This window comes from Artemia sp. Qi Xiang Cuo, chromosome 2, assembly GCF_049724085.1.
Source record: "Artemia sp. Qi Xiang Cuo chromosome 2, ASM4972408v1, whole genome shotgun sequence".
NCBI lineage: Eukaryota > Metazoa > Arthropoda > Branchiopoda > Anostraca > Artemiidae > Artemia > Artemia sp. Qi Xiang Cuo.
Genome location: NC_142795.1, coordinates 41,083,127 through 41,110,490, shown reverse-complemented (window position 1 = coordinate 41,110,490; position 27,364 = coordinate 41,083,127). Strand labels below are relative to the sequence as shown.

Sequence of the window (27,364 nt, the reverse complement as noted above, 5' to 3'; positions counted from 1 at the left end):
CAAGGATAAATATAGCGTTTATTCAAACAAAACTAAGAGAAGGCTTTTTCTACCGCTTAATCAAAACTCATGAAACAAAATATAGCTTCTATACCGAAACCCTACCAATTAGCGACCAAAGGTTTCCCAGAGAGCTTAACAAAATAACAGAATAAAGAGAAAAATGAAATATAGTGGAATTAATAGGAAGAATGACAGTATCTAGTATATTGCAAAAGGAGGAAGTAAATGCCAGACATTTATGCAAACTCTAACAGAAGGTGAAACAAATTAAATAAAAATAAGTGAGAAAATAAAATAAACGAGATATATCTCAGAAGTTAACGTCAAAACTAAAATTAAAGACAGGAAGAACAAAAACAAATATTAATATAAGGAAAAGAGGTGGGAAACACTAAAGCTTGATTAACATAAGGTTTTAACCACATCTAATTACCGATTACACAGAGAGCAAAAGATGACCCAGATATTAAGTCAGTCATCATAAAATATAGGCCTTACTAAGGCCAAGTTTCAAAGATAGCAAATAAAGCATGTACTACCATCGAAAAGCTAAAACACGACTATTTGTTCCACATGCATAGCCAAAAGGGATGAGAAGTCACATCCTAAAGCTTGACTGTCAATGAAACGAGTCAAAAATTGAAAGATTTTTTTCTCTCTAAGGTATTGATACCTATTCCCTCCCCCTCACCAAGATAAATTACTGCTTACATCAAAGGTTTATTCTAAGCACACATAGTGCTAGCGTCGTAAAATCCAAGTAAAACAAAATAATTAAGAAACATAAATTTTGGCTTATGAATTATTCCCGCTGTTTTTACCTTAATATTGACAACCAAGCCTACTAAATAAATACAACTACATATAGTGTGAGAAAGGTGGAAAAATTTAACTTTTCGATAACAGTCCACATTTTAATACACTGACTAAAGGAATGATAAACATTTGAAAATAAATAATGCATTGTACAATGGCATAGTTTGTAAGTATTTTCAGCACTTATACCTTTTATTCAAAACAGCAAAAATCAGAAAAAAAGTGACTTATTATACCATTGTCTCATCTTAATTTTAATCGCGGACAAGAAATGAATATTACTTGATTACTGAATTAGCACAATTTATAATATCTGTATCTGCACGGAGGGAAGGGAAAGGGGGTGGAATTTGAAAAACACTCATTGTATTGCCTTACTTTTGCGAATTGTAATTACAACATAATTTTACCTGTAGTACCAGCAAGAATATTTCCATTGTGCTATACAAACAGAGTCAATGGTAATGCATTATTTATCTAAAAGTCACTGAATGGAAACCAGTACCGATTTTAAATTTAACGCGAAAAACATTTATCCCAAGGCACCATTAAGTCTAAGGCTTATAAAAATTCAGATCTAAAGAGAGATTTTGTTATTCAAGAAACATATTAATAGTTGAAAATAGCACCGATTTTTATAATTGTAAACAAAAGCTGTCGAGTTTAAGATTCGCATAACAACTATTCCGCTTCACAATTCTTCTTTTGTTGTCATAGTCTCTAGTTCTAAATTCCTCAGGCGATCCATGATGGTCGGACAATAAATCTGAGCTCTTTAAAGAGATTCCGACGGAAAAAATTAGAAATAAAATAAGAAACTAAATAAATGAAAACAAGGCTTATGTTTTTACAATAACTCATGCATATATCAAAAATTTTCACATTAACTAACCTAAATACTACGCAAAAGGCACAGGTTTCCACAAAACAAAATCAAAGTTCACAACATAAAGATTGTCACAGTAATAATCACAAAGAAAAGGAAAAAAATGGCTTTTGGCAGGTGCTGCAAAACTAAACCTATGGTGCAGTTTACATGCCAATTTTCACAACACTTATTAACTTACAGCGTATGATAGCTTCTTTCAATAGTGCGTCTATATATCTTCATTCCAAAAAAAACAGCTCCAATGAGGCCCAAGCCTAAGACAATGCCACCTAGAGAATAAAACAGTAATAATTTTGAACTAATTCACGAAGAAATAGCACCATCTATAATAACACTAGAGATTCTTTTAACTTTATTCATACTAAGCGTAGGCCCGTTCTTTTGCGAAAAGATCTTACTTCTAAGATCTCACATCTATCTGCAAAGATTTCCGTTCTTTTAACTCATCTTTATTCTAAGACCTTACAGCTCCCTGATGTTAGCAAAAAGTGTGAAGGACGCCATCTTTCTTCCATATAGAACAATGATGAGAGAACTTTGATGATATACTCAACATTGTTCTTAGACCGCTCATCAGAGCAGAATGATGAAATAAGTTAGCAAAAGAACGCTATAAGATATAAGATCTTAGTGCTAAGATTTCATTTTTAAGCGATCTTTGTCAAAAGCTGTAACATCTCAGCACAAAGATAAGTAAAAGAATGGCCCCCCTCGTATTTATGCCTGCGCGGCTTACTAAGATAAGTTTTCTTTTCCTTGCTGCTTTGGATAAGATAATTTCGTAACTGATAACAAGACTAACAGCCACGAAACAGTGTAAAAAGTGAATGAGTCATAATATTTTAATTGGTTACTGTTCTACCCTGATAAGCGGAATCGTTAGCATTTAAGTGCACGAGATAATGATAGAGGTTTACAACACTCTTTTTTTATATTCAGTACGAATTTTAGATTTATGCTGACTAAAGGTGCTGCCGTATGAAATATTTATTTAGAAAAGAAATGTGTTTTTCAACTATTAATTTCTTGGATCTACAAACTGAGAGGAGGAATATCAGCAGCCGGGCCCAGAAACTCAAAATACTGCTTATGCAAAGCAAAAGCCTTCTTCTTTAAAGCGGTTTGTCTGAAATCGAACTTTCACCTCTCGGAATACAGCCTGATACCACCTTCAACCCCTCCCTTCACGCGCTAAGGTCGGCAGCTTGGGCTTTGGCCATCGGTAGGCTCTTTAGCTAGCTAAACATCAGTTAATTGCCACTTTCCTCCCCTTGCTCGGGCTTTGCGACTACGCCGATTATCACCTCAGGCCTTCGACCCTTGCAAATATAGCCTGACGTCCCTTCCCTCCACTCCTACCTTAGGCAGCTTGGGCTTTGATCCATTTTTACCATGGGGTAAGATTTCCAGTTTTTTTTTAAGAACTATTATTCTTAAAAAAAACTTGTATCATCATGCTTACAATATTATTCTGCAAGAATTTCGTGTTCCTAGCTAGAATAGTTTGATTGCGAATTCACTGGAAGGCCTAAAGCTGGTGGGGTCATCTCTTTTGCTAGTATACATATTACTGTCAGATCCTTCACATCTAAAGCAGAAGAATGAGAAAACATAAGACTATTTACCAAAAAAGCTAGCAGCGTCAAAACTGCGTGGAATCGGAGCAGGAGAGGGCTTCGCTGAAGTACTGGTAGCAGGTGAAACTGTAGTTACTGTTGTGGGTGGAATTAAAGTACTGGTTGCAGTAGTTGGAACCGAAGTACTTGAAGTTACTGTTGTGGTTATGGGGATATCGGAAGTTGTAGTATTGGCTGGACTTGTTGTTGTAGGGCTTGGAGCAACTGAAGTCGTCGGGGTAACTGTAGTATTCGGGACAATTGAAGTCGTCGGGATAGCTGTAGTATTCGGGGCAACTGAAGTCATTGGCGCATCCGTTGTACTAGGTGGCTCAGTAGTAGTATTATCCTTTGAAACTATAGCATTTATGGCACCTAAAAAACAACAAAATGTCCAAATGAATTACACAGTCTTGAATAGAGGAAAAAACGAACAACAAACTGTTGTTTGTCAAGGCGAGTGAATTTTCGACGCCAAGGTGTTAACAAATAATAAAATGTCTAAAAGTAGATCAGTATATTGATTGCTGATCATTTTTCTCCTTCTTTAAAAACTACGACACAAGATAAGCGTATTACATGTAAACCTGGTCAAGGTATCTAAGTATTCATTTGGCACACCGACTAAAATTCTAACACTGAAGTCTTCAATTCAATTCAATTCAATTCAATTTATTCGAATAAAAACATAACACAAACATTAATAACAATAAAGATCCTAGAAGATAACTTGTTAAGGACCAAGAGAAAAAAAAATTAAAGTAACACCGAAAGAGAAAAAAAAATAGAAGAATAAAACATGGCTAATTAGAGCAAATTTGTTAAAAATGGAAATATTAAATTATACCATCAAGTTTTGTTACATTTTTATACAACTTGCAGAAACTTGTGGCTAGTTCAACACTGGAGGGAATTTTGTTCCATTGAATAATAGATTTGTAAATGGGAGATTGCTGGGCAGCACTTGAAACGCATTTAGGAATTTTAAAGGCTCTATTGGATGAACGGAGACAATGGGCTTCCAAATTATTAATATTATAATAGGTTAGGAGTTGAGGTGGAAGATTATTGTGGAAAGCAGAGTAAGCAAGCGATAAATTTAGTTTTTGTATGATTTGATCAAGTGGAGCTATGCCAAAATCTGAATACAAATCACGAGTTGGATATATACGGGGAAGCCGAAAAACTGATTTAATGGCGCTGTTTTGGTCAAATTTGAGTTTTTTAATGAAGGACCGTTTTGTATTTCCCCAAACTGATCCGCAATAAGAAAGGTAAGGAAAAATAAAGGAATAATAGAGGGTAACTAGGATGTCAGGAGGAAGAAAATAATTCACACGGTTAATCATAGCTACTTGTCTCAAAATTATTGCTGTTATGTAAGAAATATGATTAGAGAATGACAAGCATGAGTCAATAAATACACCAAGAAACTTGGCAACCTCCACTTGCGGGATGATGTCGGAGGAGTACCTGAGACCAAGAGCAGGTTGAATAACGTCTTTGTTGTAGGGGGTTCTGAATAACACTATTTGACTTTTTTTGCTATTAATGGTCATGTTATTCGTTAGGCACCACGCCTGGACTCTGTTCAGAAGGACTTGGGCAGAGGTTACTGCCAATGGTAGATTGGTGCCAGTGATGAAGAAGTTGCTGTCATCAGCAAATAATACAGGATACACTGAAGGGCCCAGGTCTATAACAAGATCATTGATATACAGGAGAAATAAAATAGGGCCCAGAACGGAGCCTTGCGGGACACCCCTCCGAACAGGTAAGGGCTGAGAGGATACTCCACCCAGGCTCACACTCTGTACCCTTCCAGATAGATAAGAATCAAACCAAGAGAGGGGAACACCACGAATACCGTAACTATTTAATTTACTTATTAAAATACTATGATAGACCATGTCAAAGGCCTTAGAAAAATCCAAAAATAAGCCCAATACAGTTTTTTTAAGGTCGAGTTGTGAGCGTATGAACTGTGTGGCGTCAATTAGAGCATGAGAAGTTGAGAAGTTCGGCCTAAAGCCATATTGGTGAGGAGAAATCAAGGATACGGAATGCTGACTGTCAAACAGAAAGGGAGACAGACGTCTGAAGATGATTCTATCGAGCACTTTGGATATAACAGGAAGAATTGAGATTGGACGATAATTACCTATCTCAGTTGGATCGCCCTTTTTAAGAACTGGAATAACAATGGCTGACTTTAGTAAATCAGGGAAAACTCCGTGGGTTAAAGATAGGTTGACAATGTGCTTGATGGGCTCGCAAACAAAAGGAGATATGGTCTTCAGGAGCTTTTTACTTAATCCAAGACAGTCAGGAGTAAAACTATTAGGGAGAGAACCGATGATTTTAAGTACCTCATTGCTATCAGTTGGGCAGAAAAACAAGGATCTAAAATTGAAGCAAGGGAATACAGCCTGTGAGGAGGAGCGGGAGTCAGTATGAGGAACATTCAAAAAATAATTATTAAATGCATCAGGTGCTTGTAAAGGGTCAAGTAATCTACCATTTGTGTCTTTAAGGCGAATAGGTATAGACTTTGATTTTCTATTTTTTGAAAGTATATCATTAATGGTGGACCATATCTTTTTCAGATTTCCTTTGCAATTGAGAATTTTTGTATAATAATAATTTTTCTTCGCTTCACGGATGAGTTTAGTGTATAAGTTTTTATAATGTTTATAATTAGATAGGTCAATATCACTACGGGTCTTACAGGCTAACTTATATAATTTGTTTTTACGATATGAGGAGACAATGAGGCTATGTGACATCCAGGGGCAAATAGGGATATTTTTCCGGTTAGGTTTACGAATAGGAAAAGTTGAATGGATAATCTCGCTTAGCCTTTGCGCAAAACCATTTGTGGCAGAATTTACCTCGTGACAATTTAAGACATCGGACCAGTCAGTGGTTCTTAGGCAATCGATGAAATGGTTTATATTTGCAGAACTGTAGTTTCGAGTAGGTGTTGGGATATTAATTCTAGACCGTAGAGGTAGTGGTTGCGAAGGTAGAGACAAGTAAATAGGAAAATGGTCTGACAGATCCGAAAATACTATATTTGAGGACAGGTCATTTCCCAGGGAAGTGGATACAAAAATGTTGTCAATTAATTTTGAAGTTGATCTCACAGGATCGACTCTACTGGGTAAAAAAATTGTGGGTAGAAGACCACTCGCGGTTACCGATTCAAAAAAAGTGTCAGATTCAATATTTTTACCAACATTGAGTAGGTTGCAATTAAAGTCCCCAAGAACTATTGCCTTTTTATGGGGTAGGTTAATAAAATTAGAAAAATCATCAAACAGATTACAAAAACATGAGGTTGGAAATGGAGGAGGTCTATAAAATAAGGAGAGTATATAGGAATTTTGGCCGATAACTATGTTTACAATTATTGAATAAATACATCTGAGATTTAGTTGTGTAGAGAAAATAGATTCGCACTCTGATAGCCTGGTAAAATTTACATTCGAACGGATGTAAAGTGAGATACCACCAGGACACTTTGTCAATCTCCTGTGCATATGGATTATTTGGTAACCAGGGAGTAAAAAATCACTAGTATCATCATTATCTGAAAGCCATGTCTCAGTTAATCCTATTACATCGAAAGGGCAGACACCATTAAATGAAATTAAATCTTTAAACTTGAGCCACTTATCCCGGATGCTTCTGATGTTGAAACAAAGAACATTAAGGGAATTATTATTTACTAGTTTTGGCTTCACATTAGTAGCAAAATCGAAAAAATCAAGGTATTTACAACTAGCATTTGTTAAGGTACCAGGGGGGCTGCTTATAGGGTTGGCATGCTGATTATCATCTATATCGGGATAATTAAAAACAATGCTATTGGAAAGGGATAAATTAGTTAAAAACGAAAAGTCACACATTAAATAGTCGTCAGGCGTTCTGATTGTGACTCAATCAGCCTATGTTGGCTTAAAACACTCTCAATTTGAATTTCTGCTTCGGAAACTATGGTCTCGCCAAAGTGAGTTTTTGCCAAATTCTTCAGAATAATGCATTTCAACTGATTGGGTAACTCTAATTGGGAGATGAGCATAGAGGTAACTGTAAAGCTGGCTAATTTAAAGTACACGTTTGATTCATCTTCCAAAGCATTTGGAGAAACTGTGTGAAATCTGTGGGGAGTAATTCCAGGTAGCTTTGTCGGTTTTGATGTCTTTCCTTGCGTAGGATTTTTCGAAAGGTGGTTTTTCAGGTTTTTTTGGGGGGCACTTGCTATCAAGGGGAACCATGCATTAGTTTTGTCTCGGATGAGATTATTCTGAAAACTTTCAACACGAGGGGAAGCATTGGGAACTCTTGGTGTCCTGGGGGCTGCTGGCTGCCTGGGGCCTGTTGGTGGTTCAGGGGCTGTTGGTTGCCTGAGGCCTGTTGGGGGACGGGGGACTCTTGGTGTCCTTTGGACTTGCATTGCTACAAAAGGGATTGGAAGTTGTTGCTCTTTTGCTATTCTTAGTATCCCTGCCCTTTGTTTATATTTGGGACAGCTTCCTTTATCTAGGGACTGGTGTTTGCCCTTACAATTAGTACATATTGGGTCAAATTAACAGTTTGACTCATTATGGTCCTTGCCAAGGCAAATCTTACAAATGTTGGAATCCTCTCTACAGTATTTATCTGAGTGACCAAGCTTTAGACATTTAATACACTGTAATGGCTTTTCTTTGTAAGGCTTGAAAGATTTTTGTTGGCCAAAGAGGAACACTTTGTCAATATTAAATTGTCTTTGAAGCTCAAACAACACAGTTTTCAATTTTGAGGTTTCAGTGGTTTCACGACCAAGGGTATGAACACTAGAGACCGGAATGCATTCACCTTTTCCATTCATCAATGCTTCCATCAGGTCCGAGTTTAGAAATGATATAGGGATATTGTAGAGCACTATCTTTGTCTTTATTGGGCTTGGGGACCACAGGTGGGCTGTGACAACAACATTTTCAACACTTTTTGGCTCCATTACCTTTTTCACTGATGTGGGATCGTTCAAAAGGATATCTAGGGATCCTGATCTGTTTATATTCATATTAAAGTTGCAAAGAATGGTCTTGAAGAGGGAAACTCACAACTTTGGTAGATCACGGTTGGTAAACAAGCAATTATCAGATTGGGGAACTAGTTGAATAATTACCGGGAAATCGGCTGGATTTCTTGAAGAGTTGTTCGTGGTATCAGTTTGATGTATTATTGCTGAATCTGGTGGGGTTTTTGTTCTCTGTCTTCTACGCTTAGCCGAGTTTACTATCTTAAAGCCTTCTTCATCTTTTTTAGTATCAGTTGTTGAGGGGGATGGACATTGGGTGGTATCCATGTTTAGGGTATGAATACTCTTCAGAGAGGTCGCTGGTATATTCGCAGCTTTAGGGGGGGGTTCTAGCAAGGGCTTTCGAAGATGGTTGAAATGGTGACTTACTCATATCCCTATCAGGAGGTTGTTTTGGAGGCTCCTTTTTTCCAAACATTTGAGCTACTCAAAATCACAAATTCGAACACTAATTAGAAATTGTTTCACAATAAATTCAAAATAGTCAACAATAACGAGAAAAGTACCAGTAATCTGGTTTAGTGTTTACTAATCAGTTGCCAAAAAATTAAATATTCACTATTTTAAAAAAGTTAAATAGATTAGTGGGTCACCTTAAGTCGAAGCATTCACAAGTCTTATCAACGAGAGGAATTATTCACGGTTTATTCACAGGATAGGTTGCAAAATTGCAGGTTTCAATATTATAAATAATTCACAAGAGAAGTTTTATCAAAAACATGAATTAATTACATTTTTGTTCACAGGTTCGGTTGCGAAATTCTCTTCCCTACTTTTTATACTCAAAAGCTTAAGCCATCTTCGGCGACCAGTCTGGAGAGAGCGTAATGAGAATGAATACCCAAGTTTGTCTGATTATTTTCTTAGATTTTGTTTCACCATCAAATCAAACAAAACGCTAAAAAATCCATCAGTCAATACAAACGGGAAGATCACTTCATTCTATATCTTTAGATACATTCGTAAATACTGTGTCAAATTGTTTAAAAATGAAACAGTTGATGATGATTTAAACAGAAAATGAATCTTTAATAAAATTAATTAAAAAAAAAATCCGAAACAAAGTTTTTCAAAGAAAAGTAAAGGACATATTAAACTTAAAATTAGCAGAGATAAAAATCTATAATGATTGAAACTCAAAACGACCAGAAATTAAATAAACAAGCATAGCACACAAAGATACAAGAGGTATATAAATGAATAAAAAAAATCTTAAAACGAGTAAAACTAAATAAATGTCTTACTACTAAAGAATAAATAAAACCCAAACGAACAGAAATTAAATTAACAATCATAGCAAACGAACACACAACAGGTTCTAATATAAATGAATAAACAAATCTTAAAACGAGTAAAACTTAAATTGGATATGCTACTGTCCCCTTCCCTAATGGTAAAAGTCTACAGCCTATTGTGTCATTGGTACTTCACTGACAACGAATTATGTTACAAATATTTTCTTTTGTTCTTATTGCAACATTGAAAATAAAATGAAAATTACAGTGAAATAAAATCATGAACTGATGAGCTTTCAGCAATCAATATCGTTATATATCAAATATTCAGTTTAATTTTATCAGTTCTTTCCAAGACTGCTCAAGACATCTATAGTTTTCACTACAAACAAGAGTTTGGCTGCTGCCCGTTTCCCTAAGTGTAAAAGTCTAAAGCACGATGCGTATTTGGCACTTTACTAAAACGAATTACATTACAAATATTCTCTTTTGCACTTATTAGAACATTGAAAATAAAATGAAAATTGCAGTGAAATAATATCTTGAGCTGATGAGCTTTCAGCAATTAATATCATTATATATCAAATATTTAGTTTAATTTTATCAGTTCTTTCCAAGACTATTCAAGACACATATAGTTTTCAGTAAAGCGCCAATGACGCAATAGACTTTATTTTCATGTCGTGAGGGAAGGGGGCAGTAGCCAAAATCTTGTTTGTAGTCATTTTTGTTCATTTTAAGCTTGATTTGCATGCTCAATTTAGGTTTTACTCGATTTAAGATTTATTTATTCATTTATGTTAGTACCTGTTGTATATTCGTTTTCTATGATTGTTTTTTCGAACTTTTCGAAAAATCGAACTTTTTTTCAGCATCAAAGTTTCATCAAAGTATCTAAACTAGTATCAAAGTAAAGAAAGTATCGAAGTAAACAAAGTATCAAAGTAGCAATAAGCAATTTGCATAACTCACAGCAATTTCCCCGGGGGCTGGGAGTGGGGTTCAATCCTGGAAGCAGTTATTTGACCTTTGGACTATTTTGAACAGAATGGATATCTCAAAATTTTGACCAGATACCTTTGGAAAAAAGGGGTAGGAGGGAGGGGGATTGTTAGCCCTTTGATCACTGTTTACTCTTAAAAAAAAAAATAGAGGTTTCAGTTTCCAATCGAATGAACCTTGCCGTGTGGGCTACGGGGATTTTTCAACCCCACGACTAAGTTATAATTATTTGAATTTTTGAAAATTTTCAACAAAATGGCTATTTCCGAATTTTAATCGGGTGTATTCAAAGAAAAAAGCACTCGAGGGGATGGGAGAGACTGATTACCCTCTAATCACTTTCGACTCATAAAAAAGGGCAAAAGAGATTTCAATTTCCAATCGAATGAGCCTCCTCCGAAGTTTATACGACCAGGCCTTCCATAAAAACTTTATATGTTAACCGTGGGTAATTAACATAATTTACAACCCTTTCCCTGGGGGCTGGAGGAAGGTGTGTCAAAATCGGAACCATAGTTATTTGACATTTGGACTATTTGAACAAATTGGCTATCTCTAAAATTTTAATCCGATGCATTTGGGGAAATGGGGCCGTGGGGGGGGCTAGTTTCCCTCCGAGCACTTCTGGTTATTAAAAAAGAACTAAAACTTTTGATTTTCAATCAAATATAATTCCTCCAAAGTTTATAAGACCATCACGTCCATAAAAAAACTGATATGCTCCTGAGGCATAATTTACAACTCTTTCCCCGGGATCTGGAGATTGTGTCCGTCCCGAAGGCATTGTTACACGATCTTTGGACTATTTTGAACGAAATGGTTACCTCAAAAGTTAGATTGGATACATTCGGGAAAAAGAGGGCGTGGGAGGGGGAGCTATTTACCCTCCGATCACTTTCAGTTCTTTAAAAGGGAAATAGAATTTCCAATCAAATGACCCTCCACCTCTTCCATAAAAACCTTATAGGTCCTGGGGAATAGCTTACAACTCTTGCCCCAGGGCTCTGGGGGTTGTATCAACCCCAAAGTCATTGTTATACGATCTTTGGACTAAATTGAACAAAATGGCTATCTCAAATTTTCGATCGGATGCATTTGGGGAAAAGGGGGCGTGGGGAGGGGAAGTTGTTACCCTTTGACCACTTTTGGCTCTTAAAATAGGGAAGAACCCCGAATGCATTGATATATGATACATGGACTATTTTGAACAAAATGGCTATCTACAAACTTTGACCTAATTCATTTGGAGAAAAAGACGTGGGAGGGGCTAGATACCTTGTGATCACTTTTGGCTCTTAAATGGAATTAGAACTTTCGATTTCTAACCAAATAAGACCCCTCCAAAGTTCATATGACCATCCCTTCCATAAAAAACCTTACATGCCCCCGGGCTCTGGGGGGTTGTGTCAACTCCGAAGTTTTTGTTATAAAATCTTTGATCTCTTTCAAACAAAATGGCTATCTCAAAAATTCGATCGGATGCATTTGGGGAATAGAGGGCAGGGGGGAAGCGGGCTAGTTGCCCTCCGGTCCCTTTTGACTCTTAAAAACAAAACCGAACTTTCTATTTCCAATCGAATAAGCCCCTTCTGAAGTTGATACGACCACCCCTTCCAAAAACACCTTATATACCCCCACGGTATAACTTACAACACTTGTCCCCGGATTCTGCTGGGTTGTGTAAACCTAGGAGTTTTTGTTATGTAATCTTTGGTCTATTTTGAACAAAATGACTGTCTCATAAATTCGATCTGATGCATTTGAGGAAAAGAGGGTGCGGGAGGGGGGGCTAGTTGCCATCCAACCACCTTTTACACTTAAAAGGGAACTAGAATTTTCAATATCTAATCATTGAGCCCCTTCCAAAGTTTTTACGACCATCTCTTCCAAAAAAACTTTATCTGCCCCCGGGGCATAATTTACAACCCTTCGCCCAAGGTTCTATGGGGTTGTATTGACCCCGAAGCTTTTGTTATCTGATCGTTGGACTATCTTGAACAAAATTGCTATCTCAAAATTTCCATCGGATGCATTTGGGGAAAAAGGGACGTAGGGTGGGATATCAAGAAAAGAGGGCATGTTTGATCCAGGATCTCTAAACAATCCTGGTACTAATATAGAGCAATAACTAAATCTTAAAACAAGTAAAAATTAAGTTCAATGTTCAGGTCAAACTTAAAACGAGAAAAAACTACTGCAAAAAGTAGTTTGGTTTCCTCCTTTCTGCCCGTTTCCTCCTCCCCGAACCGTAAAAGACTAAAGCTTGTTGCGTCATTTGCGCTTTACTGAAAACCAAATATACTACAAATGCTTCTTTTATATTTACAACATTAAAAAATAGAAATTGCAGTGAAATAAAATTTTGAATTCCAAGAAATAATATTACTATATATCAAATATTCAGGTTATTTTCATTAGTTTTTTCCAGTCGTCTTGATTATTATAGTGATTCTATATTTATTCTTCGTTGATATTTTGAAAAACTAAATTACAGTGTCCAAGATACATACAGTTTTCAATAGACACAAATGACGCAACAAGCTTTATTACTTCACGGTTAGAGAAGGGGGAAAAGGTCAGTAGCCAAACTACTTTTTGTAGTAATTTTTGTTTGTTTTAAGACTTATTTATTCATTTATAATAGCATCTACTATCTCTATAATTTTTATGATCGTCTATCTGAATTTCTCTTTGTTTCGGGTTTCTTTAAAAGTAATTTTTGGTCCTTTGAGTAGTTGTAAGTTAAAGTATGTTAAATAAGTAGTCCCTCAATTCGTTTTAATTCCTGTGAAAACTTGCCTTACTTTTGCAAAAGGGATACCCATGCCCCACCCCCAAAGAAGAGAGTGATCTTGAAGAGAATTACAACAAGCAAATTCAGCATATGAGAGAACCAATTAGAGCTTCTATCTAAAAAAAAGGCGATCTCTTTTTTTTCAGGGGTGATGACATTGAGCCAAAGGTCTAAAATATTGGGAGAAGGCTCTTTCGAACGGAAATAAGAGTTCTAACACCCTTTATAATAAGAAAAAGAGATAGTGTCACAGCAAAGAGGCGCGAGAAAACAATTTTGAGCCAAAGAGGGTCAACATGTTATCAAGCTGAAAACTCTGATATGTCCAGTCGATTTAGAATAACTGAAAAACATTCAATCAAACTTCCAAGCTTAAAAGGACCAGCGATGTCACATTTGTTCTTAAATATACACACAGTCTATAAGACATAAATGATCGTTGTAAACTTATCTTTCTGTGGGCGGGGGAAGGGGTGACTGAAGACTGATTTTTTTTTTTTTATGCCGACATTTTCTAACATTCAGCAAAACATCAGATAATTACAGAAGATTGGAAGGATAAGCTAGGATTATATCCCTAATCTCCTTTCATTCCCATTTTTTTGGACAAATATAGTTTCTGCGGGTAGATGGCTTCCTTCTTATAGTGTAAATATTTGAAGTATAACTTAAAATAGTAAATTTGCATGTTAACCTACACAAAAGGCAGAGAGGTAGGGGGAGTTATCCGTTTTATCTATTTTGTCAAAGAAGTCCCCTTGAAGACCGTAGAAGTGATGACATTAAAATTTTACTTTGATATTTCAGACCCCCCCCCCCCCCGTGGACAAACATTTCAAGGGGAATACTTATTCAGAAATGGTTATCATTCTCAACGCATTATTATACGAACATAAAACTTGAATGGAAAAAAGCAGGGATTGAAGGGGAGAGTGTTTCCTCACATTTAATTAAGCTATGAATCAAATGTGTCGTAATAATCAACTGAAGCAAAGATCAACCCTTGTCAATCGAAACCAAAACCCTAAAGAACGAAGTTTTGATTACAATATATGCAACAAAAATCTAGTATTTATGCTAATTCTAATTAACCAAATTAATTAGATTTTAAATCTACTCATTACAAGCTATTTGCACATTAAAATATGCATAATTTAAAAAACGGTTTACCTCCTCCAAAAACGTGTAAAATTTTGATGAAAATTACGCGATGAAAGTCAATATGCATGCGAACCCTAAAGGCACTATCTGCAAAATAGGAAATTCCTTGTTTTCCCAGAAGAGCGTTTAAGGTTTTTTATTGAAAGAGTGTTCATTCGAATGAAAACTTGAAGATCTATTGCCTTTTTTTAGGTTGCAAGGTGATTACGGCACGGGAGAGTGCAGAGTTCTTCCATTTTATACAGTAAAGCAACGATTTAGAGGAGGTGTCTAATGCCACAAAAAGTGCATTATGGCCGCATTTTCAAACTTTCTATGAGAGGTACTTCACGCAAATTTAATGAATTTTCAGATAATCGTAAACTTAACCTCTAAATTTCCTCCATTAGGAAGAATATAACTGCAAGGAGCTGAGCTGCATGGAGTTTATTCGAATCGAAGTTGACTTACACGAAAGTTGAATTAAATAGGGGTTGTGTCAAATGAAGGTTGAGTTGCACGGGGTCAAATTAAACGAGAATTGAGTTAGCTGGAGGTTGAGATGAACGGGACTGAGTTCAACTGGGATTGGATTGAACAGAGGTTCAGTTTACTGAGATTTGACTTCAACGAGTTGAGTTATTGCCGCAGTCATCACACAAAAGTGATTTCATTTTTACTACTTTGTTCAAGAAAAAAGGAACGTCGTGGCCCATTATAATGCAATAACTACGAATTGGTTATTTTTTATATTACCTCGACATTTTCAACAACATTGCAATGTTACACAAAACGTTCGATGCATAACATATATTAATTTTACTTGACATCATTTTGCCTTACCATCAGCATTTTCTACTTGGTCTTCTGGCACACTCAGCACGCCAATGTCTCCTAAAACCTGATTAGAGTCGTACAAACTTTCTGGAATACGTTCATCAGCTGAATCACCTAAAAACACCGAAATGATGACAAATGCAAATTCATTTCACCTAAAGAGTGTTCTTCCTGATTTTAATTTGTGAGCACATTGGTAAATCTTTCGTAAACCAAATTGATGAAAAATAAAGATTAGCCTTGGTTTATGCTAAAATTATGGATTTACCAGTTCAAGTTAAAAGAGAACTTTTTAAATTTGAAAAATGTTACTTGAAGAAAAAAAATACTTGAAATCCATGTTTTGAATCAGGTCCTAATGTACATTTAATCTAAAGATAATAAAGAAAGAAAAAAGTCAGAGACATCCTAGTAAAAAACCTTTTTTTAACCAATGTCTGATCGATCTATAAGACACAATTTTATTATGAGTAAATTATAGAAATATTTGAGGAGTTATTTTTAAGCTATTCTACTTAAGAACAAAACTTTTGGACTTCAAATTAAGTTTAAGGCAAAGTTTTAATATTCAGTAAAAATTTTCAATCGACAGTAGTTTTGTGCAAATAATTTGCACAAAACTACTGGCTGACAAAATCCTCGTTTTCTCACCTATTTGTTTTAATTTTTCATTTATTATTTCCTTTCTTCTCTTGGTTTCATACGCCATGTGTAACTGTGCAAGTATTTTTACAGTGCAATTTGCTTTCATTAAAATTATAGTTTTATTGCTTTAATGTTTAATTTTATTTATTTTTAGCTAGATGTTGTCCAGAGAAATTACCTATGGATTGTTTTGGGTACCCGGCTAACGTACCGTACCTCAAACAGCAGGCTGTAAGAAAAATGTTGCTTAATCCCGCTTTAGCGGTGTAAAGAGAGAAAGGTTGAGAGAGTTAGGGCATGTTCGGCGGATGAAGGACGAAATTTGCCAAAGATCGTTCTTTTCGGGCAACCGTCTAGTGCCAGAAAAAAAATTTCGCCCCTGGTTGGGATGGGATGATGCGGCAAGGAAAAACTTAAGGGAAACGGGAACTTCTTAGGACGGTATTAAGAGGGATGCTTTGAATAGTTTGGGATGGAGGGCGTGTGTAGCTGTGTTGGCCTCAGGCAGCTTGGGGCAAAAAATACGAATGCCACGGAGAGTTTCCACAATGCTCTTAATCGTATGTTAATTTGCGCTCATTTAAGTCTTTAGAAGATCTTTGATGAACTCTAAAGCGTGGCATTACTGCTCAACGTCTGGTGGCATCACAGGCTGCTCAATAACAGGGTCGGAAAATTTCAAAACATAAAATATTTGCTCAACAGTTTTTCAAGATGCGTTCAAACGTACCCTCAGGAAAAAAAAAATGAAATATCTGAAAGCAATTACGAAAAAGATGCTCTGAATGTAAAAATACCCATAAAGACGTGTCTTTTCCCTTAACTTTTAGAGCTTTCTGCCATAAAAGAATATTGTTGACTTTAGGAAAGTTTTATTCTTTTCTCTCAGTGCTTGTGGTCTGGTAGAAGCTTAAATAAATTAAAAAGATAAAAACTTTTACAGTTGCTAAGGATTTTATGAAAAATAACAGAAAAATAAAAACGAATTGCACAAACACATTTTGCTCTCTGGAGTCGAGTTTTTCTTTCTTTGAGTCGTGTTTTGCCCTTGAAAAATGGCACCAATTGCAATGTTTCTTTTTTTGCTCCTTTTTTAAAACAATATATTAAAAAAACCTCTCACGGGATGAAAATTGAAAAAGATCTGAGTTATGTGGTGGTTGAATTTAAGATACGGTTGTTGCATTCCGATTGGTTAAGTTGTTTGGTGGTCCAGTTGATGGTGGTTAAATTTAAGGTAGTGGAGTTAAGTGGTAGTTGAGTTTTTATACCAAATAAGTATGTTCAAGTTATTAGAACATTGAGCCAGAATAATATTGCTTTGGGTCAGAAGCAAGGTCTTTTGGCGTGATGTGGAATTTTTGAGTTTAGCTGGGATTAGTCTTTTGTCCAAACATACATATTTTTTGAAGGACTTAATCCCAAGAAACACATCAAAGTCTACAGAAAGACATGGTATCAAATGGTTTAAATATGAAGGCAAAGCCCTCCTATGATTAAATTAGGCACATGATTAAGATATTTTAGATAAAAAGTCAGCAAAATGATTAAATTTTAGGAGGTTTTGAGACGAAATTAGATGTTAAGAAGACTAATTTGTTTAAATTACGAATAAATGGGGATGAAGTGGTGATATCAGATAACGAAAAAATTGATTTAGTCTGACTCCAGACTGCCTTGACTCCTAATGCTATTCTTCCAAACTTTTTCCCATTGCAAAAAGAACCTGTCTCTTGTCTATTCTACGTTTTACACCGAATCAATTGATTTTAAGCGCAAGTTCATTATTGAAAAGGATAATTTCTTCCGAGTCTTCACCCTTTTTCTCATACACTTACAGAATATTCTTAATCCAATCATTTCACGATGGTATTTTTAAACGATACAAAAACAGGCCAGAAAACAGAAGCGAGACAAAAGTAAAGTCACAAACAATAAGCAAGCTTAGCTCATTCTTTTGATTAATTAAAAATATTCTTTAAAAAGACAAAAGTATGAAGCAAAAAAGAAGAGACTAATAAGATAAAAGCATGGTTAAAATTGTAAATTAAAGTTATAAGCTTATTAGCCAATAAGCTCAAGAAGAACTTACAGTACTCAGTATCTGTAATGGATGTAGCATTTGTAACCAACGGAGCATTAATATCTCTGCAAGTTGATTTACCATCTTGAACTACATATTTGCACGTTAGGTTGGAAGGATTTTCCAAACAGTTAACACAGCTTGAATTTCCAAAGTCGGCACACACTATACAAAATTAATATGTCAATGATTTGTACATTGTTTTTTTATTGTGTAATGTACTGCACCCACACTAGAAACGCAGATACGCAAACATTATAATCATATCCTTAGAAATAACAGCAAACAAAGGAAGTCCCTCCTAACATAGAGATCTGCTAGCTATATTTGGGATAAGAAAAACTCTGTTTGAAGTATATCTTCGGTCCTGCCCGCAAATTTTGCACTAGATCAATCTTATGTGTTTGGAGCATACTTTGAGGCTTTAACCATTATCTTTTATTTTTTGGCCTAGCATGTAGAGAATGTCTTCATTTTCTGTTTTAGCATGTAGAATTATTAGAACCAAACCCCAATCAAACTAATCCATAAAACAAATGAACAGCCGAATTAAACCTCAAGAGTTGATAAATAGCTCATCAAAGCTATTCAAAGAAAAGCACTCTTGCTGAATGGAGTCGGAGTAACAGAAATAATGTAAGACCCTATGAAGTAGGAGTTATAGAAACACATAAAGGTTAGAGTAAAGCCAAATAGTCCTAAATATAACTATAACTTGGCAATAATAAACAAAATTAATATTGCAGGCTAATCATCGACTATAATTAGCCTAAAATATTACTTTTCTGCACTTCTCTCATTAATATCAAGCTCTCTCATTAATTTCTGCAGTAGATTAGCAGGAATGTCTGAGTCGGAGTTCTTACTTCTTTGAAGAAAATATTGGGAATTGAAGCAATTATGTTTAAAGTTTCAGGAGTTACAGTCAGAATTGGTGGTAAAGTTGACCGACTCCATAGCCCTGCCGTAATGACAACAACTTGTATAGAATATCTTCCTATGCTGAAGTAAAACAAAAATAAAATAGAATGTGAGACTGATTTTCTTATGATTATTAAAAATCTGTGATAAAGCTAATCCAAAACTCTGAAAGCCTTGTCTCTTTCAGCAACGACTATCTTCAACACGAGTTATTTTTCAAGAAGCCACCATTTTTATAGTCCCACAAAATCAGGGAAAGGGACTCCCCCGTAGTCTAAAATTAAATATAAAAAAATTATACTTGAAAGCGATCAATAAAACAAGTCATATTCACTATAAAATAAAATTTCCCAATATTCAAATATCAATGGCAATTCTGGTAAAATAGTATATTCCTCCCGTTGCTGACCCATATTTTCCTTAAATATCTTATAAGCTACAAGCCTTACAGCCGCTCTACTTTAGGCTGTTTGTATTGAACCAACAAATAAATAGTCACTAAAAAATAAAAATAAATAAAAGCCAACCAAACGAAATACAACAAGAAAAACATTAATGTATTTTTCAACCTATTTTTAAAATTAAATAACAGTCTAGTGTTGCAGATAAAAAAGAAACAAATCATAATGAAAGCAAAAGAACAGGAGTTTTAAGTTTTATTGCAAGACAAAAATGATTTTATATTTCAAAACATGGCAAATTCCTTATTTTATATTCGTTTATTATAGATATGTATCTTGGATGCTATTTCCAAAACAAAACATAAAAATACAGATAATTTCACTACTTTACTACTGATGACGGTCACTGCATATTTGACCGAAATATCTGGTATTTTTGTGAATTTCTATCACTGTTATCATTGTCACTGTCTATTAAAAGGATTTTATCCCTATTTGAACTTTTATTTAAAACATAAAAAATAACAAAAAGAAGATACAGCTTTAAAAATATTAACATAAAACAACATTTCTTTCAAACTCTTCTCATTGTTTCTAAAAATGATCCTCTAAATGACTAAAAACATATGACTATAAACTTAAAATTATATAAATAGGTTCTTAGACCAAGCCGACTATATATCACTTAAAAAAAAAAAGAAAAAAAAAAACGCGATGGAAACAAAACGACAAACAGCTGTTGTTGTCGACAAGACAGATCATGATAAAAATAGATTAGGAAGGACCTTTTTCAAACATAATTATCTAAAAAGAATTCAAAACTGACCCTACAGATAAAGACACACAAATTAAGAAAACAAATTGAAACTTTAAAAGATAAGGACTAATAACCCCTTACAAATTTTCAGAAAAGTTTACCCCCAAGATTGTTCTGTTCCATGTTTTATGTACTTCCCAAAATCCAAAAAAAGGATATTCCATTTTGCCTATCATATCAATCTATAGTTCCCCAGCTACAAGACTGGGGAAGTTTTTGGCCAACATTTTCAAACTTTTCTAAGAACACATAAAATCTCATTCCGCCTTAGTAAAAAGTTACAAAATCGAAGTATAATTAGTTCAGTAGTGCGTTTTTTAGTAAGCCTTGATGCAATTTTTACGTAAGCTTTTTGTGACATACAAAAATGGAAACAAGCTTTATAAAGAAAAGTGAAAGATAATTTCGATTGGTCTAATTAAGAAATTAACACTATTATGACTCTTGTTTGACAAAGTTTCCGTATTTCAGGCTGAGAGACAAGTTTTTTCGTCATATTGAGGATTTACCAATGGGAACATTTAATCTCCCAATTTGGGATTTTTCTATATGAATTTTGCAGAAAGTCCTACTTTGAATAGTTTCCCACAGAAACATTATCTCTAGACCTGCTTTGTTGATGATGTTTTGTCCATTTGGGACCATGGGCATAATCTTTGAATAAATTTTTAGTGCATCCGAATACTTTTAATATCAAGCCACAGTTCAAGTAGGAGGTTGAAGAAACAGGGAAGCTTCCTTTCAAGGATGTCCTAATTCTAAAAAAGGTTCGCAAACTTTAAGTTTCTATATAAAGGAAAACCACGCACAACAATAGTTATTTGCATTTCTCTGCAAACCATCACCACGTTCTTTCTATGTAAAGAGGCGTGGTTAATTCTTTGATTGATGTAATTTTAAGATTTTTTTTTTACATTTATGCAGTTTCCGAGCTAAATTACACAGAAGATACTTTATTCTATAATGTTTACCCCGTTGAAATTAATGATAAGCTTATATAGAACAAAGATTGAACAGGGCAAAAAAAGCAACAATGATTTCATTCCCCATCCTTCAGTCAACCTAAAAAAAAAGAAGAAAATTCTACAACATTACCATATATGCCTGGGCTCAGCAACAAACTTAGAATATTTTTTTTTTTACAGAAGCAAGATCTTTCCATTTCCTTCAAAATGCTTTTAAGGTAGAACATTTTTTTTTCATTCTATAAAAGACAATACTGATCCCATTCTTGATAGTAGCATATATACTCTCATTCTCTTATGGGAAATTTTAACTTAGCAGAACCTGTAAACAGTAGGAAGAAAGGCTACATGGACACAAAATTTCAATATAGAAGTCTCTAAAGTCTAAAAGAAAAAATATGTAATTATTTTAATTCTATTATAGTCCTCCATACTTCTGAAGACTGGAGATATCTTATAAACCCCATTTCTGACAATTTAGTAAAAAAAAAAAAAAACAATTAGTCATGTTAATATAAATCAATAGACAGGCTGCATTAGCCAACATGGGAAGAATTCAGGCCCATTCCAATTTTTGGTCATTCATCTCTATTTTTTTCAGTCATTTTTTGACTTCTGTTAATGGTCAAGAGCTCCATGGTCTCAGCCTACAAACACAAGTTTTAAGTAAATAATCAGTAAATAAATTTTTTCTTGGGAAATGAGAAATAAGAAGCCCATGTTATGTGGAATATTAACCAAACCTGCCTTACAGCTGTGCAGAAACCTAAGAAAGGGATAGCTCTTATAGGTGCTAAGCAAGTCATTTGACTGACCCCTGCTGAAAGAAGTGAACAATCAATAGCATATTATGCTGTTAGTGCAACAGATGTTTAATTCCACCCTATTTGAGTCTGGGTGTTCAATCTGGGTGTTCACTTTAAAAAGTGTATAGTCTCTGGTGCACCTACTGGCACAAAAGGTAGTGCCTTAGATGCTGGCTATTGAAAACTGATGCATTTCTAAAACATTTTCAAAAGCACACACAACTATGGAGGCATATTAGTCCTAAATCTCTGGGCCTTGCTAAACCGAATGAGCTATATTCCTTACATTTCCCCTACATACAAGTCACAAGCCTTAGTCCCTGGACAGACCTGGTTTTGGACCACGAAAAGCTCACTACAATAGAGATAATGATGCATGAATGGATGCTCAACCATCCTGATCAGCTCATGAAGATTGATAATATTGCAGATCAACTTGGCAGTGTTTTCAGCAGGTATACAAACCAAAAAATATTCAACTTAGCTTTAGAGCGTCTGGAGTCTATCAAGGGCACCCATATAAAATTTCTCAGGGGGAGGACACCAGAATAGCAGTGGAAAGTGGGGGTCATGAAAATATTTTAGGATATGTTTGTTTTTAAATCCATTTAGAAAAAAAATTCAAATAAAAAGAATAGCCTACCTAACTTTATATGCAATTTTTAAATGGTAAGGATTCCAGGCAATGGGATGAATGCATTTAATCAATTCATTCAATGCTGACAAAACTAGAGATGGTATTTCAGACATAGATATGCTGCTGAACTACAAGTTGGATGAAAAGTCTACATAGAAGAAGTATTAACAAGTTTGAGATTGATGAAGAATTATTTTGTAGAAATTTTGTGCTTGTAAGGTTTATGGTGGGAAAGAAGCAAAACTCTGCTGTTTACTATCTTGGTGAAACTGAAGAAATAATTGACAGAGCAGAAAAAATACACTACAGTACCTGTGCAAGTCTGGTGGGAATTTCATCTTCCCTGAATGTCACGATTGTGCAGAAACTGACCTTCAGTAGGAGGAACTGAGCAAACAGCCAAAGCCCTTGTATTTGGCCAAATTTCCCATAACATAAATGTAATGTTGCATTTAACTTCTATATTATCTGAATTAAATGTAATGCTATCTGAATCTATTATTACAAGCATTGATTAGCAAAAGTCTGGGAATGTCCCATGTATTTACAAAGTCACCCCCTGTTTGGGGCAACTTTGGACACTGGAAGAGGTCACACATTCTTGGGTTTCTCCAAGAAACGACTCGATGAATGTCATTGAAAAAAATCACCAATAAAATTTAATAATAGAGTTATATATTTGTGTAAAAAGGAAATTTGTATTAGAAATTTGCCTTGTAGGGTTTAAAATCCTCAAAATGTACAGTTTCACCCTTTTCTCCCCTATATGGTTGTTTTTCTGACCCTGACCCCATCCCCTGCCCTGATAGTCCAATATATATATATATATATATATATATATATATATATATATATATATATATATATATATATATATATATATATATATATATATATATATATATATATATATATATATATATATATATATATATATATATATATATATATATATATATATATATATATATATATATATATATATATATATATAATGTATTTTTCCATTGTTTTTGATCTTGTTACACATCATGTGTTCTTCATTAATACAGGATTCTTCTATTCTTGACTTGATGAGATCCAGTTTGGCTTTAGTGATTTATTTTAACACTGGATAAAAATATTACTTGAAAAGTGTGAATAATAATGCAAGGAAATACAATTATTGAATTAATAGAAACACCCTCTGATTATAAAATCAGAAGTTCATTCTTTTGCCATTTTTGGTTAATTTCTAGTCTAGGGGAATATTTCAGGAATAAATCTAGAGCTTAAAATATATACCCTGGGATATTGCTAAGCTGCTATCTCTATCCTTCCCTTATTTCTAAGGAAAATATTACAGGTTACTAAATTTTGACAAAAAAAAAAACCTTTTACTTCAGTTGGATTTTGTGCTATAACAAGATTTTTTTCCCAACCTTAAGAAATATATTCTAGAATCTTTTACACCTTTTAAGTCAGGACTGAGCAAAGATATGAGGCTCAAAACACTTTCCTTGTGCCTGATTTAAGTAGAAGCCTAGGCTAAATCTATTTCTTAAGGTTGCACTTTTGCAACATAAAGAGGTCAATTTGAAGCAGTGTATATTACTGACCTGCAAATAAGGTGGATATATTACTCAATGCCTTTTTATATAATGTTGTTAGCATAACTATAGTTTAAACCAGTTTACCTGTAAATTGAACTGACTATGACAAAATAATGAAGTAAAAATTGTTGTTTTCAACCCTTTTATTTAGCAAAAAATAAGAGAAAAAATTATCATCTTTGAGGGTCTGTAAAAGGCTTAAAATTGAATTTCTGAGTAAAGCAATTATTATTTTCAGAAAGAGCATAAAAATGACCATACCACTGAGTGGTATGTTCACCTTATTCATAGGTCAGTAACATAAACTGCCCCAAACTCACCCATGAAGATTGTCAAAGGTCAGTATCCTTTGGAGATGGAAAGGGTAGAGGTAAGTAGTTCAAAATAACTTTCCAGGGGATTCAGGGTCTAAATTGGTAGCTGAACTTTTTTTCACCTAGCTTATATAGTTTCCAAGATGGAAAAAGTGTTTGTTTAGAATAGTACTTTGTTCTATCTTAAATTGCAGCTTGGTGTAATCTAAGGATTTTTCCTTGTGAAGCTCCACAGTTGATGTTTGAAGTTCTTTTGTTTTAATTTATTATAGCCTGTATTCTAGGACTATTGGATGGGGGAGTACATTGTCAGAAAAACAATTGTGATATTTGGCAAGAACATAAAATAAGCATAGGGCATCTAATAGTACACAACTACTTGGTGAAATTCTAGATAAGCTGTTTTGCTGTGTTGGAAAGGGGTTAGGTTAAGAAAATGAAACTTTCAGCAATGAATCCAAGGCCAAACACATAATCTGGGAAGACATTACCAAGCTACTATGTTAGCTCTCTCTAAAAGTAGCTTGTCTGGAATTTTACTAATTCTTTTTATCTGGTTCTAGTTCAGAAAAATGTAATTCCAGTTATTTGAGTAGAATTTTATGCCATATCAATGAGTTTTTTTTCTAAATTTGGGAAATGTAGGCTATTTGCAGATCTTTAAGACCTCATAAATTGGGATTCAGCAAAGTTTTGAAGCTGAAAATACTTTTTTGTACTTCATTTAAACAGAAGATCTATTTTGCAAGGTTTCACGTTTATAACATCAATAATTTTAAAGGTGATCAAAGGTCAGTGCCCTTTAGAGAGAGAAGAGCTCTAAGATCTTCTTCTGCTGTAAGATCTTACATAAGATCTTTTTCTGCATCTAAGATCTCACATCTTTCTGCAAATATATATTCTTTTGTTCATCTTTGTTCTTAGATCTTACAGCTCACTGACATTAGCAAAAAGTGTGAAGAATGTCTTTTTCTGCCACATAGAACAATGATGAGAGAACTTTGATGATATACTCATCATTGTTCTTAGACTGCTGATCAGAGCACAATGATGAAAGATGTTTGCAAAAGAACAGCACAAGAAGTAAGATCTTAGTACAATGATGAGTAAAAGAACATCCTTAAGGAGTTAAGGTAGGTAGGCTACTTCAAAATACCTTCCCTCCCAGGACATACTTTAGTCTGTAGATCCACCTCTTAAAGTTTCCTTTTCCTAGACTAATCCCTTTCAAAGATAGCCAAAAGTAACTAAAGTAGAATTTTACCATAGCTTTTCTAAAATTTTACTGACTAGCCTAGGCCTACTATTTTTATTTCATGGTGTTTCCTTCAGAAGAGCCATTAAGCTGCAATATTACCATTAGAACTTTGCCTAGACCTGAACCACTTTATGAAATAGAAAAAAAAACTAAAATTTTACCAAAAATAATAATAACAAGAATAGGGTACTGCTTGTGTTTGGGACTTGTTGTTGTTGTTTGTTTGATGCACTCCTGAGCAGGCTACCCATTGTGCATGTCTCCACAATTTCATCAGAGCCTTTAGGGATGAAAGGTATTCCATGTCAAAATTCAGCTGTCCAGCTGTTGTTCTGTCATGACCAAGGGCCAAATAATTTAAAAAGCCATCTGGCTTCTGTCATTGTGGTTAGGGAGGGGTTTTGAAGAATCTCAAGGCAAAAATCATTAGATCAATGTCAAGCTAGGCCTATATTCAACTTGGTAAAGTTCTATCAAATCATATTATTGAGTTAGGAATAAAGTGAATACATCATTTGATGCCTTTTTTTATGCTGATTACAAATATAATAAGCATTTCTATCGGAAATGAATTTCAGCCCCCCCCTATATATACCTAACCTAACCCTGAATTGGGATATATAGGGGGGGGGGCATAAATTCATTTCTGATAGAAATGATTATTATATTTGTAATCAGCATAAAAAAAGGCGGTAAAGTTCTACAAAATCATATTATTGAGTTAGGACAAAAGTGATTACACTATTTGATGCCTTTTTTTATGCTTATTAAAAATATAATAATCATTTCTATCAGAAATGAATTCCACCCCCCCCCCCTATATATGCCAATTCAGGGTTAGGTTAGGTATATATAGGGGGGGGCTGAAATTCATTTCCAATAGAAATGATTATTATATTCGTAATCAGCATGAAAAAAGGGCATTGAATGGTGTATTCACTTTTGTCCTAACTCAATAATATGATTTTGTAGAACTTTACCTTCAAATCTGTCCAATGGTCATGGGTGTAGGGTGGGGGGGCAGCTTCCACCCCCTAGACCTTCAAATTTACATTAGATATGGCTGAAAAAGCAGTTGATAAAAGGCCCTCCATCACACTATTGACTGCCCCCCCCTAGACAATATTTGTTGCCTATGTCCATGCCAATGGTGTGACATTTGAGCCTCCATATTTACAGTTCAAACACAACTGGCTGATATGGCAATTTAAACTGATGAGCTTGGATTGCCATATATACACATACTCATACATATCACTAAGCATAGCCTATGGCACTTACCTTTCTCAAAATTTTCAACTGGTGTGCACAAGCTTGTCCAAGACATCAGAACAAGAGCTGATAAACAAATAAAAAACTTCATTTTGTAATACTTATATATTGAAATGGGCAAATATTACAGGGGTGTATTTTCTACAATAAACTTAAGATTGACTTATACTATTTTATGCTATTTTAATGATGACGAATAGCAGTTTTCGTAATTCTGCACTGTGGCAGCGTT

At 34.6% G+C, this 27,364-nt stretch overlaps 1 protein-coding gene across 2 annotated transcripts; it reads right to left on the bottom strand.

Annotated features, from left to right (window-relative positions):
• Window positions 1-27,364, bottom strand: LOC148955236 (uncharacterized). 2 transcript variants are annotated; one of them, XM_089101119.1, is made up of 5 exons: window positions 27,142-27,364; window positions 18,159-18,314; window positions 15,428-15,535; window positions 3,334-3,699; window positions 1-1,977 (listed from the first exon to the last, which is right to left on the bottom strand). In XM_089101119.1, exons 1-5 carry the CDS (start codon window positions 27,221-27,223, stop codon window positions 1,883-1,885), a joined length of 807 nt encoding a protein of 268 aa, XP_088957245.1. In that variant the 5' UTR covers window positions 27,224-27,364; the 3' UTR covers window positions 1-1,882. The 2 variants fall into 2 exon arrangements, with proteins under 2 accessions (XP_088957245.1, XP_088957250.1); XM_089101124.1 differs by lacking the exon at window positions 18,159-18,314.